The sequence below is a fragment of the Acinonyx jubatus genome, chromosome B2, assembly GCF_027475565.1.
Source record: "Acinonyx jubatus isolate Ajub_Pintada_27869175 chromosome B2, VMU_Ajub_asm_v1.0, whole genome shotgun sequence".
NCBI lineage: Eukaryota > Metazoa > Chordata > Mammalia > Carnivora > Felidae > Acinonyx > Acinonyx jubatus.
In genome coordinates this window covers 75,923,083-75,943,900 of record NC_069385.1, presented here as the reverse complement: position 1 = coordinate 75,943,900, position 20,818 = coordinate 75,923,083, and the positions used below count along the sequence as shown (strand labels likewise).

Below are 20,818 nucleotides of genomic sequence, written 5' to 3'. Positions count from 1 at the left end.
CACCTTGTTGAGGTGGGGGTCCCGCGTCAAGGCGTAGCCGCGCTGGTGGGTGTGGCGGCGGCGGGGGGCTGCGGGCTCCATGGCTGGCGTGCGGGTGGGCGGCGGGGTCGGGCGGCGGCGCGCAGCGCGCGGCGCAGGCGGCGATGCTGCTGAGACGCCGGCGCTGAGTGCGGCGGCGGCGGCGGCCCCGCTGGGAAAGAGCCGGCAGCCGGGGGCGGGCGTGGGTGGCGAGAGGGGGTGGACGCGGCGGGAGGAGCCCGCGAGAAGCCGGTGTCCCCAGCCGGGCAGCCTGCGAGAATCGCTGAGTCATGGCAGGAGATCAGCCGAGCCGGCGAGTGAGGAGGAGGAGGAAGAGCGAGGCTCTCGCGGCTCCCAAGGGGCGGCGGCCGCAGGAGTCGCTCCCTTCCATGCACTGGGCCCCACTCACCACTGGGTTGATGATCACAAGTGTCCTAGCCCGTCTCTGCGTGGGGCGTGCCTCCGTTGTGCACGGAACGCTTTTACCCCCGAGACCCATGTTAGTAGCAAGGTCACGTTCCCCCCGCCCGCCCCGGGGGCTTTGCGGGTACCGTAGCCCCTGGGCCCTCAGCGGGAGCCGCAAGGATACCCGGGAGGTGAGAAACGGGGAGGTTCAGGCGGAAAACAGCGGCTGTAGGACCGAGGGATGGGAGCACTCAGGAAATGAACCAAGGGGTTTGCAGAAGACCTCGACTGAGACTCTCTCTCTCTTCCCATTAGGCGCTTCGAAGCTCTCTATCCAGGGTCCCGATGCCGGCCACGCCCAGGAGCCAGACAGAACTAACCTTGACCCAGAAAGCAGAGGCCTGAGTAGAACTGGGAGGAAGTGTGGGCCTGTGGAGCTCTAGATTATACATGGGAATTTTACCTTAATATAATTGCAAGCCAACGTGTGTTACACTGCAGATAGTTATGGCCCACTGAACAGTCACATTTATCTTGTATATAATTTTGTGAGAGTTCTAGAAGCCAGGATGTTTATGAACCTCTGAATTCATATTCAAAGATTGGGTAACTTAATCTTCAAGGGCTTCAGTTTCTACTTTGGTGAAAGGAGAGGGTCAGAATAAATGATCTTCCAGCACTGGAATTCTGTTGTTATTGTTATTTCTACTTGAAGTTTCCAGGAATGGAGGAGCAGTCAGATCAAAGCCAAAAGGGGTGTGTGATACACAAAAACCACGAAAGATGCCCCAGTTTCTTTTCCAGGTAAGCAGGATCAATAGTTTCTACCTATAATATAGAATGAATTAGTTAGATTCATTCTAACTAATGGTAGTACAAAAGACAGTATTAAGGATTGATTATGGGTTGATTTTGTATATCCATAAACTAGACACACATCCAATAATTTCTTACGTTACCTTATCATAAAGATTGTTATAGTAATTGTTTTTTTAGCTATGCTTATATCCAGAAGCTTCTTGGGCCTATTCTTTGAATTACCTAGAATCAGTTGTTTTAAGGGAGAACATTTTATTAATGGGGAACATTTTACTGGCATCATAGAGTTCTTAAAAAAAAAAATTCCTTGCATTTAAATAACAGTTCTCTCTGTGAATGCTACAATCCATAAATAATTAACCCTAACTACAATACCTGAGAAGAAGGTATACTTTACAAAACTCACTCCCAGGGAGTTAACTGAGACATGTCACAATTAGAGTACTTTATCAGAAACAGAAACAGTTTAATAACAGGCCTCGGAAGCAAACTTAGATGCTAAAGAAACAAAAATGTCAGTACAACTGAACCTTGTTATTATGCCCCTCTTATAGAAGTTTAGCCTGTCTATTCCTGTTTCTGTGATGTATTACGTACTGATAGGAAAGCTGACATAAATATAGGGAGGAGCCCAAAGTATATGAGCTCTACCCCCAAGCCCTCATTAAAGGGAGTACAAGATCCTAGCAGTGCAGGTAAAGAGAAGTAAACATATGGGAGATGTGAATTTAAGAGAAATAGTTCAGTCATCTTGAATGGTAACAGTAGGAGGCCTAAGTGGGTTTTAATATAAAAACAAAATCTCAGGAAAAAGAAAAAAAAACTCATTTTAATTTTCCTTGTAAGAAACTATAGTTGTGCAATCTGCACATAATTGGTAATGTTAAAAATGGTTATGATTCACAAACTAAGGGATTAGAACCTGTAAATTTCTGTTGCACAGGTGAGTATACTATCAAATAAAAATCAAATTTTTCTTGCCAAATTTAATGCACAATGAACTCTAGTCATTAAAATCATTAAAATATGATTATAGTATTCTGATTTAATGTCATTGAGACGAAGTACAGAAAATTTAGGAAATATCTAATGGTACATAGAGCATTTCAAGTGTTTTACTTTCATAGTAAACTTAAAAGTACATAAATTTCCCAGAAGGAGGGATTAGTCTATATCATCAGTGTATATTTGCAAAATAGTACATTTCAACAGTACATTTCAACAGTACAACACTAGAACTTTCAAAATGGGACATTGGAAATGTTTTACTTTCATGAGAAAAAAATATCATCTAATTTTTTTTAATGTTTATTTATTTTTGAGAGACAGAGCATGAGCAGGAGAAGGGCAGAGAGAGGGAGACAGAATCCAAAGCAGGCTCCAGGCTCTGAGCTGTCAGCACAGAGCCTGGCATAGGGCTCAAACTCAGATCATGACCTGAGCTGAAGTCAGATGCTTAACTGACTGAGCCACCCAGGCGCCCTGAGAAAAAATACCATCTAAAACAAAGATGTAGCTATATGATATGAGTAAGTAATCCTTATTTCTTTATACAAAAAGCATGTTACTACTATGTAAAATAAGTTCTGATTTTTTTGTTGAAAATCTCAACATGCCTGATTCTTGGTGTGTTTCTACATGAAGGAAAGACCTTTGATCTTTTGGGGTTTTTAGAATTCAGTGTTCAGTGTATTAGGGAGGAGAAAGTCCACCAGAGTAAGTGACCCTAAAAATTCAGAATTTAATGTAGGCAGCTGCATCCTTGGGATAGCCAGCCATAGGACTGTGAAGCATACAACTGGAATGAGTGTTAGTGTGGAGGAGGCTAAGCTCTCCTACCTTAGGTTTTCAGCTGGGACTCTTTAACAAGAGGACATTAAGAAAAGAAAAACTTTATTAATCCTTGCAGTGCACATCACATGGAAGAAACTTGAAACAAAGAGTAACTCAAAACAGCTTCTTAAAACCACTGTCTATATAGTATCTTCAACAAAGACCAATACATTTGTAGAGAAATGATAGCACAAAGGAAAACAGTTTTAGGCTTCCAAGGGTGGCAAACTGGAAGGGTAAATATATGGGAAGAAACTTAACAGTAAGGTTTGTTGCCAATTCCTCTTCTCAAAGATTCAGATTTTGGGGTGACATATCCTGGTTTCCTTCATTAGGTTTTATACCTGGCTCTAAGGAATCCCTGATGAACAAAAAACTCAAAGTTATTGGTATTTAAGTATCCTGGTTATAGGTGAAATGAGTGCATGAGCCATTTCTTTAGAATGTTTTAGGGACGCCTGGGTGGCTCAGTCAGTTAAGCATCAGACTATGGCTCAGGTCAGGATCTCACAATTCATGCATAGGGCTCTGTGCTGATAGCCTGGAGCCTGGATCCTGCTTCGGATTCTGTCTCCCTCGCTCTCTGCCCCTCCCCCACTTGCATGCAAGTGTTCTCTCTCTCTCTCAAAAATAAACAAACATTAAGGAAAAAAAAAGAACTGGGGCACCTGGGTGGCTCAGTCAGTTAAGCATCTTACTGAGGCTCAGGTCATGATCTCGTTTGAGCCCTACATCAGGCTCTGTGCTGACAGCTCAAGAACCTGGAGGCTGCTTCAGATTCTGTGTCTCCCTCTCTTTTTTAAAAAGAAAGAAAGAAAAATAATGTTTTAAAGAGATGTACCCTTATTCTATTCTTTAAGCAAAAGTTTGTGCAAAAGCCCCATTCTCTAAAGGATTCTACAGAATGCCTGGAGCTAGAGTTGTGTTGTTGTTGTTTTTCCCCCTGAAGAAAGCAATGTTACTCTTTAACAGTCAAAAGCATTATTCCTATTAGGGATAATGTAATACCACCTCATTCTTACTATGTATTACAATCATTTATATGGATATAAATATAAAAATACAGGCACTGCATGGTGACTAATTTTGGAATAAATCCATAGACTAAGTCACAGCATGTATAAATCATTTATATCTTAACTGCTTACTTATACCTGAACAAATTTTCATTAAGCACGTTATTAATTTTCTAATTATATAATCTGGTTGCAGTATTTTATTTTGCTGAAGCACATTTGAAAAAGAAGTCAGCTCTGTCACCTATTTTAATACTAGTATATTCTGGATCTTGTTATGCAGTGCATGTATAGAAACTTAAAAGAGCATATATTTCCCACAAGGAGACATTTAGTCTCTATCATTGGTGTGTATTTACCAAACATTTTAACGCTACAAACATTAGCAGTTTCAAGATGGGGCGCCTGAAAAGGTTTCTACTCTGCTACAATGATACAGGTGTAACTTTACACGAGACATCTTAGTAATGTTAAATCAACTGCAGGTAAGAGTTGTGAAAACCAATGAAGAAGCTAAGTTAAAATGGAGTCTGGAGGCAATGAAGGGGGAGTTCTCAGGATCACTCCTGGCAACTTACTTAGCATACCTCAGGGAGAAGAAGGATGACTCTCCTTGCCCAGCAACAACCTAGCCAATGAGAAGCCCTCACTCTCCCTCAAATTCTCCCTCTCCTCCAATGAACTCTTGTTCAAAGCAGCCCCTCCCCACTCCATTCTTTCCTCTATACAAGGAAACTCTTTTTTCTTCCTTGGGACTTGCCTATGGTTTGCCATGATTGCAGTCCTAAATTGCAATTCCTCTGCTATTCCTAAATAAATTCATTTTTGCTGGATAAATAACTGGCTGGTTTTTTTCTTTAATTTTTTTAATGGATGTTTTGTTTTTAAGGTTGACAGGGTTTTTATCAATGAATTGCTTCATATCCATCATTTCCTGGTGACATGAACTGTGCATCATGCCTTCCTAGGTTTTTAAAGTTACATTGGTTGGATTTACCGATGTTTTTAGCTTTTGACAATAAGAGAACGAACCATTATTAGAAACCAAAGGGTGGTAATCTCCATGGCACTAAGAATAGAAATATCTGTTAGCCTCTGCTAGGACTCCGTGGAATGGAAGCACACAGGGGAAGTGAGTACAGTGATGCCTGCCAGCTTCTGCTGTGTGGTAGAGCAGTATATAAAAGACAAAGCTCTGTCCTGAGAAAATCCTCCCCAAATAACAACATTAAAAGGAATACCTTTCTTCACCTCTGCTCTATCAAGGGCTTTACATTTATGCTATCCAATTCCAGGTTCATCCTGTAAATCTGGTAAGAGCCCAGTAACATTAAACAAGGCATAGCCATATTCACAGTTAATGTGACAGGCATAACTGGCACACGTGGGTAAATATATTTGATTCGTGAACTTCTGATACCTGCAAAGTCGTCTGCCCACCCATGCTCAGTATCTCCATGGTGAGAAGGGGTGCAGACATCGACGGTACTGCCATGTGAGAAGCAGGAACGAAAGTGGCACCTGTGAGCTGCATCCCCCTCTAGAAGGCACGAGTATCATGGGTCTAGGCCAGTAGTTTTCAATCTTTATCCCATATTAGAATCATCTGGAGAGCTTTAAAAAACACTCTTGCCTAGGCCAAGAGTTCTTGATTTAATTGGTCTCAATTGTAACTTCAGCACCAGGACTTTTTGCCCCAAGCTCCCAGATGATTCTAATTCGCAAAGTTGAGAACCACTGGTCTAAAATAATGGTTCTCAAATTTTTGCATGCATCACAGTCAGTTGGAGGGGTTGTTAAAATAAAGAACCTTTTGATTCAATAAATCTGAGATGAGGTTTATAATGTGTTTTTCTAACAAGTCCTAGGTGATGCTGATGCTGATGGTCAAGAGAACACATTTGAGAACCACTAGTCTAGAGCAATGCTATCTAACAGAAATATAATGTGAGCCACATACATAATTTAAAATTTTACAGGGAGCCACATTTTTTTAAACTAAAAAGAAACAGGTAAAATATATTTTAAAAATATATTTTATTTTACCTATTATATCCAAAATATTATGTCAATATGTTATCAAAATAAAAATTATTAATGAGATGTTTTACTTTCTTTTTTCTTTGTACTAAGTTTTTGAAATCTAGTGTATTTTACACTAATAGCACATCTCAATTTGGACACCAAATTTTTATCAGAAATGCTTGTTCTGTACTTAGATTTTATAAAATTTACAATTGACATAATAGATACATATACCCAAGTTGTTGCAAACATACTTAGAAGATTCCAATAACTAAATTCAGTATATATATTTTACATTTAAATTAACATAAAATAAAATTTATTTTTCCCTATTTGAAAAATGCATTTATTTTTCCCTATTTGAAAAATGCTATTATTTACTGAAGGTCAATCATTATCTACCTGTTTCTACCTGTTTGTACAGTTTCCATATTATTAATAGATTGTGCTTCCTAAAGCTCATATGCAAGTCAATGATTTAGAAATCAGATTGCATTTCTTCATAGAAATAATACAACAAATGCTTCCAGGGTATCGGATTAAAGCCCACTTAACGCATAATGGCTGAAATATACAAAGAATCAAAGAGTACTTCTCTGCAGTTTTTAAAAATAAAATGTTTCTGAATAAAATATCAAATTCCAATTCAGTATTCCATGAGTATATTTCTCTTTCAACAAGTGCCTTTGAAAATGGATGAACAATATAAAGATTTAGTTCCCAACAGATGTGAAGTATGTCACCTGCTTTAGAAGGCAGAATCAATTACAGTCACATTTGGTTTTAAAACAACAACTGTTTGCATTTCACTACATAAAGGACATTCATACAACCTATGTATAAAAAAGAAACCACAGGAATATTTCCAAATGTAAAATATAGTTCTAAACTCAAGTCCTCTGCTCTGAATTCTCCAATTGTATCCCACTCACTCATAGAAACAAGGTTATTAATTAAACCTATAAGACCTACATGATCTCCTCCAGTTTTATCTCTGTGGCTTTGTTACCTTTATCTTTCCCTTCGTCTCTCACTCCATTCCAAAGGACCCTGATCTCCCAAACAGGACAAACACATTCCTGCCTTAGGGCCTTTGCTCTTGCTGTGCCCTCTAACTGAAACACTCTTCACCCAGATCACACAGGGCTTCCTTATTCCCTTCAGGCCTTTTCCTAAATGTTTGGGTCTTCACCAATCATTCCACATAGCAATTACTAACCCTCCCCCCACCTTCCTTCCTCTATATCATTCTTCCTTAACTTTTCTCCATACAACTTTTCACATTTAAATATAATATGCAATTCACTTATTTGTCATCTCACTGCTACCACCACTAACATGTCAACAACATGACAGTGGTGATTTAATATTTTTTGGTCCTTTCTGTGGAACCTAACACTTTTATGTTCCTGAACTCTACATAAACAACTTTCTAAGTTATTTTATGATCTATTTATTTATACACACATGTCTTTCATATGTACAATTTTTACTTGACTATCTTCCTTTAAGTCTTCTGCATGAAGGGAATAGAGCATCTTCCCTTTGGCAAAAGATTTAATTGGAGGTAGAAAATTCATTGTTGTAGTAACTGGTGAAACAGCCTTTCAAATAATTCTTGGTCTTCAAACATTTTGAAAAATTCATGTTTTCAGGGCTAGCTCAGTCAGCGGAGTGTGTGACTCTTGATCTTCAGATTGTGAGTTCAAGCCCCTTGTGGGGTGTAGAGATTCCTTAAATCAATAAAACTTTTTTAAAAATTCATGTTTTCTGGGGTGCCTGGGTGGTTCAGTTGGTTAAGCATTGGCTCAGGTCATGATCTCATAGTTCATGAATTTGAGCCCCACGTTGGGTTCTATGCTCTCAGCATGGAGCCAGCTTCAGATCCTCTGTTCCCCCCTCTCACTGCCCCTCCCCTGCTCTCTTTCTCTTTCTCAAAAATAAATAACATTAAAAAAAATGCATGTTTTCTATATCCCTATAGAATGACAAATTTCATTGAGGCTGTTCTGTAATCAATATTCATTTGGATTGTATAATTGTGTAATGTTCAAGTACCCTGTAGAATTATATCAGCTGTCTAAATAAAGTACCCATTTGTGAATAGCGTGTACTATATTTAAAACCTAGAAGTACAACTTCTATGAAAAAGATCCAGTTCAATGATTTTTGTCATTTGATTTCACTGAATTAAAATTGTACTACTTTCTTAAATCTGTTTTTTAATCATTTAATCTAGATAAAAACCAAACTCCCATCATTGTAATGAATAAATCTATATCATTGCTTCCAATTACTCTTTAGCCTACCAACTCTGCCATTTGTTGGTGTGATTTCTTTTTTTTTTAATTCAATTTATTTAAACTAAAAAAAGGAAAAACCATTCACCCATTTCTCCTACATACACAGCCCTAACCCCATCTCTGGCAACCACCAATCTATAAGCTTGATGTTTATTTATTTATTTATTTATTTATTTATTTATTTATAGATTCTAGATATAAGAGAGCTCATGCAGTATTTGTCTTTGTCTGACTTATTTCACTTCTCATAATGTCCTCAAGGACCATCCATGTTGTCACAAATGGCAAGATTTCATTCTTTTTTTATGGCAGAATAATATTTGTGTGTATATGCATACATACATACACACACACATACCACATTCGCTTTTTCCATTCATCCATCCATGGACCCAAGTTGTTTGCATATCTTGAGTATTGTAAATAATGCTGAAAGTAAAATACAGGTGCACGTATCTTTTTGAGTGTTTCATTTTCTTTACATAAATTCCCAGAAGTGGAATTGCTGGGTCATGGTAGTTCTATTTTTAATTTTTTGAGGAACCTCCATACTGTTTTGCACAGGGGCTGCACAGTCTGCATTCCCACCAATAGTTCCCTTTTCTTCACATGACTTGTTATTTCTAGTCTTTTTGATAATAGCTATTTTAACTGGTATAAGGTGATCTCTCATCATGGTTTTTTTTTAATGCTTATTTATTTATTTTGAGAGAGAGAGAGTGCATCTACAGGGGAGGGGCAGAGAGAGGGAGACAGAGAATTCCAAGCAGGCTCCACACAGCGTGGAGCCCAGTGTGGGGTTTAATCCCGCAATCGCGAGATCTCATCCTGAGCCAATATCAAAAGTCAGTCAGTCAACCAACTGAGCCACCCAGGCACCCCTCTCATTATGGTTTTGATTTGCATTTTCCTAATGATTAATGATATAATGCATCTTTTCACGTACCTGTTGGACATTGGTATTCATGTACCTTTAAACATTGAATTGAGGGTCTCACTTGTGCTGGCCATATTTCAAGTACTTAATAGCTATTTGTGGCAAGTGGCTATCAAGTTAGAGAGTACAAATCTAATCCAATATATTTGGGTTCTTAAATAAATGCTTTAAGTGATTGAAGAAGGTCAAATATACATATCCCTATTTTTGTGATATTCACATAGGAATTGCTACTTTACTTTCAGAATAACTAGAGTTATACTGCCTTATTAGTCTTCCACTTATATATTTATAAGTGCTGTGCAGAATATTGATTTCCTTTATAATGCACTGATTCTTTTCCTTCTTCTCAATCAACCTAGTTGGCTCATTCCTCAAACTGTTTTATTAAATGTTCACAAAGTGCCATGGGGCGCCTGGGTGGCTCAGTCGGTTAAGCATCCCACTTCGGCTCAGGTCATGATCTCACGGTTCATGGGTTCAAATCCTGCATCGGGCTCTGTGCTGACAGCTCAGAGCCTGGAGCCTGCTTTGGATTCTGTGTGTGTGTGTCTCTCTCTCTCTGCCCCCCCCCCCCCACTCTGTCTGTCTCTCTCTCAAAAACAAATAAAAACAGGGGTGCCTGGGTGGATCAGTCGGTTAAGCATCCAACTTCAGCTCAGGTCATGATCTCACAGTTCGTGAGTTCAAGCCCCACGTCGGACTCTGTGCTTGACAGTTCAGAGCCTGGAGCCTGCTTCCAATTCTGTCTCCCTCTCTCTCTGCCTCTTCCCTGCTAACGCTCTCTCTCTCAAAAATGAATAAACATTAAAACATTTTTTAATGAATAAAAACATTAAAAAATTTTTAAAACTAAGTTCACAAAGTCCCAATTGGTACCATGATATATAGAATAAAAGTACAAAATACAAAAGATTACAGTTAAAACAAATTTCTGAAATTCAGGTGTTCAAGTAGGTGTTGCTCTTCAAAATAGTCATACTGCTTGGGAAGTTTTGTGCATACTCCTAACATTGCTGCCATCAACTGAAATGTTTTATTGCAGTTTCTCTTATGGAATTCTTTCTCATTCATTCTGGGTAAGCAGTACAGCACAGTCTTCTGAGAGTATTAGATTAGTTTGATATCCACAGGTGCCAGGGTTAGGACTTCAACATATCTTTGGGGAGTCACAATTCATAACAAGCATGCATTCTGAAATCAGACTGGGTTTGAGTCTTGTGCTACCACTAATATCATATTATACAGTACATGTATAGTGCTTAGAAATATGCTTGTCACATAGTTAGTACTCAACAAATCTTATCCTTTTTCTTCAAGATCCAATTGAAACATCATCTTATGAAGCCATCCCCCACTATCCCCTAATTTATTCAAAATGTTTATTGAACATTTACTCAGGCTATGCACTAATGTTCAGAAATAGGCTTATGAGGAGAAACAGCTAATACACAAGTAAACAAGTTGATAATTATATGAAGTGTGAAAGAAATGAGTGTGCACTTCAGCAATCAGTAACATGAAGACTAGTTTTAATTTTTATGATTTTTGCTTCAAGTTTTAAGTTGTAAAGTTTAAATTCTAGTTTGTTAACATACAGTATAGTACTGGTTTCAGGAGTAGATCCCAGTGATTCAACTCTCACATATAACAGCCAGTACTCATCCCAACAAGTACCCTCCTTAATGCCCATCAGCATTTACCCATCCACCACCCACCTCCCTCCAACAACCCTCAGTTTATTCTCTGCAGTTAAGAGTCTCTCTCTTATGGTTTGCCTCCCTCTTTTCGTTTTCTTTCCCCATGTTCATCTGTTTTGTTTCTTAAATTCCACATACGAGTGAAGTCTAGTTTTAATTTTTTTTTAATGTTTATTTATTTTTGAGAGAGACACAGAGACAGAGACAGAGCACAAGCAGGGGATGAGCAGAGAGAGAGGGAGACACAGAATCCAAAGCAGGCTTCAGGCTAGGAGCTGTCAGCACAGAGCCCAATGCGGGGCTGGAACTCACAAACCATGAGATCATGACATGAGCTGAAGTCGGACACTTAACTGACTGAGCCACCCAGGTGCCCCAAGTGATGTCTAGTTTTAAATACTTACAATGTTTTTTAACTGTATTTTTTCACAGTTCTTGGGATGCTTTATATATTAAGTACTTGGAAATATTTCTGAAGTATTTCTTCAGGTGTAACCACAGATAACCTCAATAAGGCTTCAGTTACATGTATATAGCAGATTTGTCCCCAGTGGAGATATTTACAGAAATATTCCATCAAGTATGAAAGGGAAAACACTCAATTATACAAGTAATAGCTAATATACTTGTCAAAGAGGTATTAAAAGTAGTAGTTTGGAATATAGACTCTGGAACAAGACTTCCTTGGCTCCTGTAGCAGCTTTGCCACTTTCTAGCTTGGGTACCCTTGTTGTTTTAATTTTTTTTTAATGTTTTGTTTTATGTTTGAGAGAGAGAAAGAGCAGGCAAGTGAGTGAGCAGGGGAGGGGCAGAGAGAGAGGGAGACAGAGAATCTGAAGCAGGCTCCAGCTCTGAGCTGTCAGCACAGAGCCCGATGCGGGGCTCAAACCCACAAACCTATGAGCTGTGAGATCATGACCTGAGCTAAGGTTGGATGCTTAACCGACTGCGTCACCCAGGTGCCCCAGCTTATGTACTCTTGTTAAGTAACTTACCTCCCTTTGTCTCCTCAGATGATTTATCCTCACTAGTAGTAATGCCATATAAATATGTGTCAAATGAAAACGAGATAAATAAATCAGGCACACTATATACTTAGCTTGAACTTTTAAAAAGAAAACACTATCCATCACCATCATTAGAAGAAATTAAGTGTCCTAAGAATATCATTTTTACTTAGAATTTCAGCAAACAGATGTTTTGGCAGAATTGAGTGAGACTTGACAGGTGTTAATATGAATCCTGGAGGACTGTGTATTTTTTATTCTCATGACAAAATAAGTATTATTTGGAATTGCTTGTTTTGTTTAAATTTCATGTTTTGTTTTGTTTTTTTTTTAATTTGGAGCTAAAGGTTCCTGAAAATGCAGTTGAGTCCATGGAAGTTTTTTAAATTTGTTTTGCTTTTCCCAGATATCATCACAGTATAGCCACCATAATACATCATCTACATTAACTACCTATGGTATTGCATCTAAAACCCACCACTCTAATTGTCCCTGGTACCCCTACCTGTCCAAACCTCTCCCTTAGACTGAGGAGTGTCAGAGGTATTCAGGTTCTATAAGAAGCAAAGAAATTATGTTACTAAAAAATTGGAAAAGCTTGTAGGGTATTCCAGTAAGGTGTTGGTATGTAACATATTACTCAAAAATTTAATGGCGTAAAATGATAATAACCATTTTGTTATCTCTCATGGGTTCTGTGTGTTCAGAATGTGAGAAAGGCTTAGCTGGTCAGTGCTGGCTCAAGATCTCTCCTGTGGTTGCAGTTCAACACTAGCTGGGACTGGGAAGAGGTTAGCTGGAGCAGCTGGGGGCTGGGCAGAAACTCTCTCTCTTTCCCTCCCTCCCTTTCCAGGTCATCTCAGGCTCTCCATGTGAGGTCTCTCACTCTGGGCTAGCTTGAGTTCCTCACACACAGCAAGGCCACCTCAGGACAGTCAGGCTGCTTACATGGAGCCTGAGGTATTCCAGAACAAGTATTTCAGGGAACAGGGTAGAAAGTGCTTTTTCTTTTGATTACTTAGCCTTGGAAGTCACATACTGTCACTTCTCCCATACTGTCTTGATCCAGTCGGGAAAGCCTGTCTCAATGAGAGGAGGGCCAAAGTCACATGTAAGAAGAGCTTTTGTGATAGGAGACGTGTGATAGGCATTTTGTGATGATAGGCATTTGGAAAATACCATCTGCCACATAGGAGTGAATAGATCCACTTACATTTGTGTATATCTGTATATATATCAGTAGTTCATCTGGAATATGCAGTGGGTGGTGCACTGGACATAGACAAGTTATCGGCACCAATATAACATGTACATAAGTAAACAAGTTGAAAAAACCTATTCCAGAAAAGCAGTTTTTAGAGAGTGTTTTATAATTGAGTTTAGATTCAGGCCCTATCCTTTACCGTATCTTGGGTGTATCAGATTTCGGAGTCACTGGTGACTCTGAATACAAAGAGATATCCAAGTGCTCTTTCAATGGCTTTCAATGTGTTTTATGTGGTATGTTTTCTTCTAATACTTTGAAAAATGGCAATTCCTAGGAAAATATATGTTAGTGCACAGCCAAAATGTTAAATTAGCCATAATACACCATTATACAATATCTTAACTATCTTAAATAGTTAGGAGATTATTAAATTGGGCTCGTTTCATAGACTGTTAACAAGGAGCAGTAAAAGAATTGCATATTAGAAACCAAAGGCATTTGGGTTTATTAGAACCATGTACTGATTCAGCCGTAGTAGGAATACCATATTAAAACTGATCATGGACACAAAATATCGACTGGATAGAGAATTCTTTTTTATTTTGAAAAAATATGCTCCAAAATTATTGATGGTTTGTTTCATTTTATAGTTTTGTAATGTTTGGAGTTTAAAGAACTGTGTGCCTGGGTGGCTCAGTCAATTAAGCGTCCAACCATGATCTTTCAGTTCGTGCGTTCAAGCCCTGTGTTGGGCTCTGTGCTAACAGCTCAGGGTCTGGAGCCTGCTTCAGATTCTGTCTCCTTCTCTCTCTGTGCCTCCCTCTCTTGCACTCTGTCTCTGACTCTCGAAAATAAATAAACGCGTTAAAAAAAATTGTTTTAAAGGAATATATATTACTTTCATATTCAGAAAAAAAAACCACAAAAACTTAGGATATGTCCAGGGGAGTGTATATACTGTATATTTATACTGGGAGCAATATACTGTAAAATTTTAGGAACCTCAATTTTTTTTTCTTTTGTTCCAAAGGTAATTGGAGATGATGATTTTCTCTAATTACTCTTTCTGCAGTATGGATGCATTTAAATCTCTGCTTACCAGAGGCACTGAGGCCAACCATATAATGCAACACTGAGACAGGAAGGTATTCATAATACCTTACTCTGCCAAACACCTGTTCAGATCCACCCCACTTTTCTTAGTTTGAAAAAGCTGGACTAAAAACAACACCCCCCCAAAAAAAATCTAACCATAAAAAATTAAAGTTAAAACATTTTGTAGAAATGTAACCCTTTTTCATAACAATATGTATTAAAATTTACCACTTAACCCTGACTCACTTACAGAACAGATTTGCATGTAATTTAGTTAATAAATCATTGATTTTCAAATATAACAGGATATTATTAGTAATTCTCTCTAAGTGGTGATATTATAAGGCTTTCTACTTCTCAGTATCTGCTACATGTTTTGAAATGTTTGATGTTATAATTAGAGAAAATAAATGTTAAAAAAAAACTTTATTACTTATTTTTGAGAGACAGAGACAGAATGTGAGCAGGGGAGGGACAAAGAGAGAGAGAGGGAGACACAGAATCCAAAGCAGGTTCCAGACTCTGAGCTGTCAGCACAGAGCCCAACATGGGGCTCGAACCCATGAGCTGTAAGATCATGACCTGAGCCGAAGTGGCATGTTTAACCAACTGAGCCACCCAGGCGCCCTGAGATAATAAACATTAAATATGATTTATTTTCAGGAAAAGTTTTCAATCACAAAAATATCATGTTTCAAAAACTACTTAAATTTCTCCTTGGAAGGAATACCTAGTAGTGCTTTAAGATTGCCATTAGTTTCTGACACTATATCAAATTGTCTTCATACCTCAAACAAATATAAAAAATAATGAACCAAAAATCACACACATGAAGCGTTAACCTTATTAAGTTGCTTTACTTAAGTGGAATTTTAGGAGACAGAATATTCTTTGTTTTGGAGATCAACTCAAACTACATCGACCTTGTTAACCTGGCATCCGTGGGCTGTATCTAGTGGTTAGCATCCAGTGACCTGCCAGAAATAGGCACCAACTATCAATCTGTAATGTCACCAGAAACTTGGTATTTCAAATCTAGGTCTAAGCTGAAGCTCCAAATGCAGTGGCAGAGCTCCAGACACTCTGGTTTATGGGAGAGTGAGAATATGTGTCTGAAAGGATGTACTCAGGAGAGTTATACAAGAGATTCATTCACGATAGATGAAGAGACCCGATAGAAAGCACGTAGGCCAGAGGGGAAATTTGAGGACTAAAATAAATTTTGCCATAGTGGAAAGAGCAGGACCAAACCATTTTTTCTGAACATATGGCACAATTTCTAAGGGAAATTGGGAATCTTTGGGCAGAAGAAAAACATTGTATGGATTTGGTAGGAAAGTTATTAAGTCACTCTGGAGTTTTGAAAAGAACCATTCTTTAACTACTTGTTCTCCACACAAATCCATTTAGTCATTCGAGATTTCCCAATTAGAGTAGAATATATATTGACATAGGAATTTACACGTAATAGTTTTCAGACTGGTCACATTCAGATTTGGAGATACATATTCTTTGCTAGAACCACATGCAAAAAAAGTTGGAAGAAGTAGCCAGTCACTTGTCCTGCACCTCCCCTACCCTCATCTCGGCTCCCTGAGCGTGTGTATCTTCTATGGGCAGTGGAGCTTCAAAGGTGGATTATCAGAGCACTTTCCTCACCTTACACGGTGGAGGCTGTTCGGTTCAGCAGTTAAAATGGGCTTTGGAGAGACCTGAGACCTTTATACATGCCCCGCCCCCCTCGCCCTCCCTAACTGTGCTGGCTAAGAAAGATAAGGCAGGAATTAAGTTTTATCAGGTAAACCAGAATCACACAGAGACAGGAATAATCCCCCACACTCTTCAGCTCTTTCCTTTTCTTTCTTCATGCTTTACTAAACCACTCTAGAGGCAACGAAAAAAAAAAAAACAAGGAGCAAGAAATGAAAGGACCATGCTGAGCAAAGAGGGAGGAAACATTCAAAAACACAGGCAAAGTTAGAGGAAAACTATAAAAATTCCTCTGTTGAAAGGAGTATATCAAAATGCCGTCAAGGTCTTGGAATGAATTTCAGACAGTGTAAGTCCATCAGAGAATAAACGTTTGAATGCTTTACAGGTCAAGTCCCAGAAACTCATACTTTGATTCATACTTTGACTTGTTTGCCCTGTCTACACAGAAACCAGCATATAATTGTAGAAAAGATATTACTTAATACAAATATTAAATCACCTGCACTTTGTTTTCTAACATTTTTCTCACAATTCTTCTGATGGCATCTGTTGGAAAGACACTAAGTCTATCTCATGAGGCTAAAACAGTTTTTAACTCATAATATCTTTCTCCAATCTGTACATTTTTGTAAGTAGATCTGCACATAGAAAAAGTAAAAGGACATAAGAACAAAGCCCTTTACAGTTGAAGCCTTATGGTAGTTTCTGAATGATTAAAAAGCAGCAGAGAGAGAACCACAGTATATTAATTATTAATTCTCTGGTATCTAAAGATCCCACTTTTTCATATGCCCCTCATACCTTCCAGTCCCCACACCTCCAAGGAGATAATGTATTACAAATTTTCTAGAATTAGCCGCTTTAAAATCTATGTCAAAACACAGAGGACAGAGTTGTATTTTCCTTCAGTGATAGAATTAACTTGCATATAGGTTCTTCTTGATTCCTAGTTCTACCTATGACATCTTTGTAATTTATCATATTCTTACAGGAGGAAGAGCACTTAATAAACCCAGCCTAAAATAGGAGTCTCCCTAGATAGATTCCTTTTAGAAATGTATAAATAAAAATTCTACCACACGCCAACTTTTCAAAACTCTCAATAATTGTAATGAATATAAATATAAATTTATTTTATAAACATAATAGGTTTTTCTTTTTATTTATTTTTTTAATGTTTATTTATTTTGAGAGAGAGAGAGAAAGTGAGAGCACATGCGTGCGAGTTGGGGAGGGGCAGAAAGAGATAGAGAGAGGGAGAGAGAGAATTCCAAGCAGGTTCTGGCTGTCAGCATAGAGTGCTGTGTGGGGCTTGATCTCACATGACCGTGAGATCATGACCTTAGTCAAAATCAAGAGTTGGACGCTCAACCAACTGAGTCACCCAGGAGCCCCAATTTTTCTTTTTGAATATCTCCTTATTTCTACATAGTCATTTAATGAAACTATCAACTCTTTTATTTTTTTTCAAATCTATTAATTTTAATAAGACATTGCTAATATTTCTTCCCATTCAATGTACTAAATGATACAGAAGAAGAATACCAGAAATAAAAAGTTAGGGGGGGAAAATTGTTGGAGAACCATGAAATTAGATAATTTTTTTAAAAAGTGGGTCAACTGAGGGGTGTCTGGGTGGCTCAGTCATCTAAGCATCCAACTTCAGCTCAAGTCATGATCTCATAGTTTGTGAGTTTGAGCCCTGAATCAGGCGCTGTGCTGACAGCTCAGAGTCTGGAGCCTGCTTCAGATTCCGTGTCTCTCTCTTTCTCTGCCCTTCCCCCACTCATGTTCTGTCTCTCTCAAAAATAAATAAACATTAAAAAAATTTTTTTAATTAAAAAATGGGTTAACTGAAATCTTAGTAAGTACGGTTTTGCTGGAAATATGTTACTCTTATTATGAAATACTACTGATTTACTGACATCTACCCTACAGGCCATTTTAGTAACATTGAAATTATGACATCAGGGTGTTGCCGGCAGTAGATATGGTAGTCCTTGATGTACTTGTTATCTACTAATATGTAAGAAGTTACCACAAAACAGTGGCTAAAATAACAAATGACAAATAACAGGCATTTTTATCTCACAGTTTCTGTGGATCAAGAATCCAAAAGTGGTTTTGCTGGGTGCCTTGGCTCAAGGCCTTTCACAAGGATGCAGTCAAGGTGATGGCCAGGGCTGCTTTCATCTCGAGGCTCGACCAGGAGAGCATCAGATTCTAAGCCCACTGATGTTGGCAGGGTTCAGTTCCTGGTTGGCCCTGCTTGCTCTGGGAGGCCTTCCATAGGGCAGAGCAACCACAGCAACTTGCTTCATCAGAACGAGCAAGCAGAAAATCCAGAAAGAGAGAATATTAGCAAAATGGAAGTCAGAAGTGACATCACATCACTACTGACATATTCTATTCTTTAGGAGCAGGTCACTAGGTTTAGTCCATGCTCCAATAGAGGAGATGGCACCAAATGTGTGAATACCAGGAGGCACAGATCTTTGGAAGACATTTGAGAGACTGCCTTCCACCCCTGCCATAGGAAATTCTTTATAACACCAGAGCTTTTTCACGCTGCAGTATTTTTGGATAACCATTTCCAAAGGTTTTATTTGAATAAATTGTCTATTTTGTATTCTGAAATGTTAAAGAAAAAAAAAGGTATTTTGAAATAATTTTTTATATACATTTTAAACCAGTTGCATAGTTTTCACATATTAGTGATATATCTGAACACTTGATATATTAAAACACTTTCTTGGCTAATCAAAATTAAAGGGAGTCAGAAAGAGGAAAAATTAGATAAATAAATAAATAAATATTAAATAAGTATATATATGTGTATGTGTGTTTGTATATATATATATATATATATATATATATATATATTTTAAATATGCTTCAGTCTTGACCTAGATAGTATCATAGAATGTAGCTTCTTTGACACATCTATCATTCAATCTCTCCCATTTTACAAATAAATTAAGGTAAAGAACAGTTATAGTTGGACAATAAAATTGTTTCCAAAAAAATAAGTAAATCCACAAAAAAGTCCAGTCAATTCTTTAAAATTTTTCTCTTCTCTACTGGGTCAAGCATTCTCAACCAGATATTTTTCTGTACTTATTGATGTCAAAACTTGCACCTATGTGCATTTTTCTATAGACAGAACTAATAGCATTCATGAGATTTTTATTTTTAATGTTTATTTATTTTTGAGAGAGACAGGAGTGAGTAGGGGAGGGGCAGAAGAGAAAGGGTCCAAAGCAGGCTCCACACTGACTGCAGAGAGCCCAATGCAGGACTTGAACTCAGGAAACATGCCATCATGACCTGAACTGAAGTCAGATGCTCAGCTAACTAAACTACCCAGCTATCACAAAAACATTCATGAGATTCTCAACAAAGAACCATTGCCCTAGGCAACAAAAATTTACGCACTAAATTCTCATATAGAGCCTCATGAATTTATTGGATTTATTGGATTTTTTTTAACTGTTTCATCAATGTAACTAGTGCTGGTCTCCACATTCATTCAACAAATATTTGTTGAATATCTACTAGATTTGAGCCACAATTCTAGGTAAAGGAAATATAAGTCCCATTGTTAAGGAGCTCACACTTCTGGGGCAGACAATAAACACACTAATATAGACAATATTGGATGTGATAGCTTTGTGGAAAAAATAAGCAGGATATACCTGAATCATGTGAAGCATTAATAGATATATGCAGTTCATCTTAAATCAATCTCTGATTTAAAACCTTTTACACAATAAAGTACACTCAATTCAGTACAGCAGTTATTTATTACACACTTACTAGGGGCTAGGCACTATGCTAGATGCTAGGGAGGCAGAGATGATTATTTCCTCTAGGAATCTCTCTGGGTTGGATTAGGGTTTCCCCCTTTGTGAGCATAAACTAATGTGAGCATACCTTTATTGGGTTCACCTCCAAGTCCCCATCTGTTTTAGTGTGTCTCTTTCCTTCTTGGCTTGTGAACTGTTTGAGAGCAAGACCAACCTTTCATTATTTTCTGAATCCCAAATGCTTGGGGCTTAGCAGGAGTTCAATAAATGCTTATTGACCCACACTTGAGGAGACAGGTTAACAGTGGAGGGATAGCACATACCCCAAAACTTTCTATAAATTCTGCCTTAAGCAGTAAAATATAGAGTGGCATTTTTCTTTTAGGTTCCAGGCAAAATCAGTGAGTGTCATTGATATGAGATCTGATACTGATGTGGTTTGAAGTGTTGGGTTCAGACTCTGTGTCTCCATCTATCTCTGCCTCTTCCCTCTCCCTCTCAAAATAAACATTAAAAAATTAAAAAAAAACATTAAGACAATTGGGTGTTCTCAGAGGACTGTCACTCTGCTGTCTCAAGAACTTGTCAATGGGTTTTAAGTTGCAAGGAAACTTAATTTTCCATTTGCTTCTTTCCCACATCATTGCCCCTTGAAGAATTTTGACCCTTAAATCTTTAAGGTTGTTAAGGTTGGAAGGTCACATCTTCTGTAACTTCTTGCTGAATAGGAGCAAAGAAATGTCCCTACCTTTGGGTCAACATTGGTCAGTTGGGAGTTTATATATGTAGGAGTTACAAAAGGCAGAAGCAGCTGAATCCAAGGAAGACACATGTATGGGGCTTCCTAAGTGGAAAGGATCATCTGTCAACTTGAAATTATGGCAGTGAAGGAGTCTCGGCACCAAGTGGAGAGAGCTGGGAGGAAACAACAAAG

At 38.2% G+C, this 20,818-nt stretch overlaps 1 protein-coding gene and 1 pseudogene across 1 annotated transcript in view; both read right to left on the bottom strand.

The window, feature by feature from the left end:
* Positions 1-243, bottom strand: part of ME1 (malic enzyme 1) — a 190,322-nt gene extending 190,079 nt beyond the window's left edge. Inside the window, exon 1 of the mRNA XM_027057335.2 lies at positions 4-243. Within this exon, the coding sequence (XP_026913136.1) occupies positions 4-81 (78 nt within the window). The 5' untranslated portion in view covers positions 82-243. The remainder of the gene's footprint in view (positions 1-3) is intronic.
* A 4,630-nt stretch (positions 244-4,873) lies between these two features.
* Positions 4,874-20,818, bottom strand: part of LOC113598546 (uncharacterized) — a 28,045-nt pseudogene continuing 12,100 nt past the window's right edge.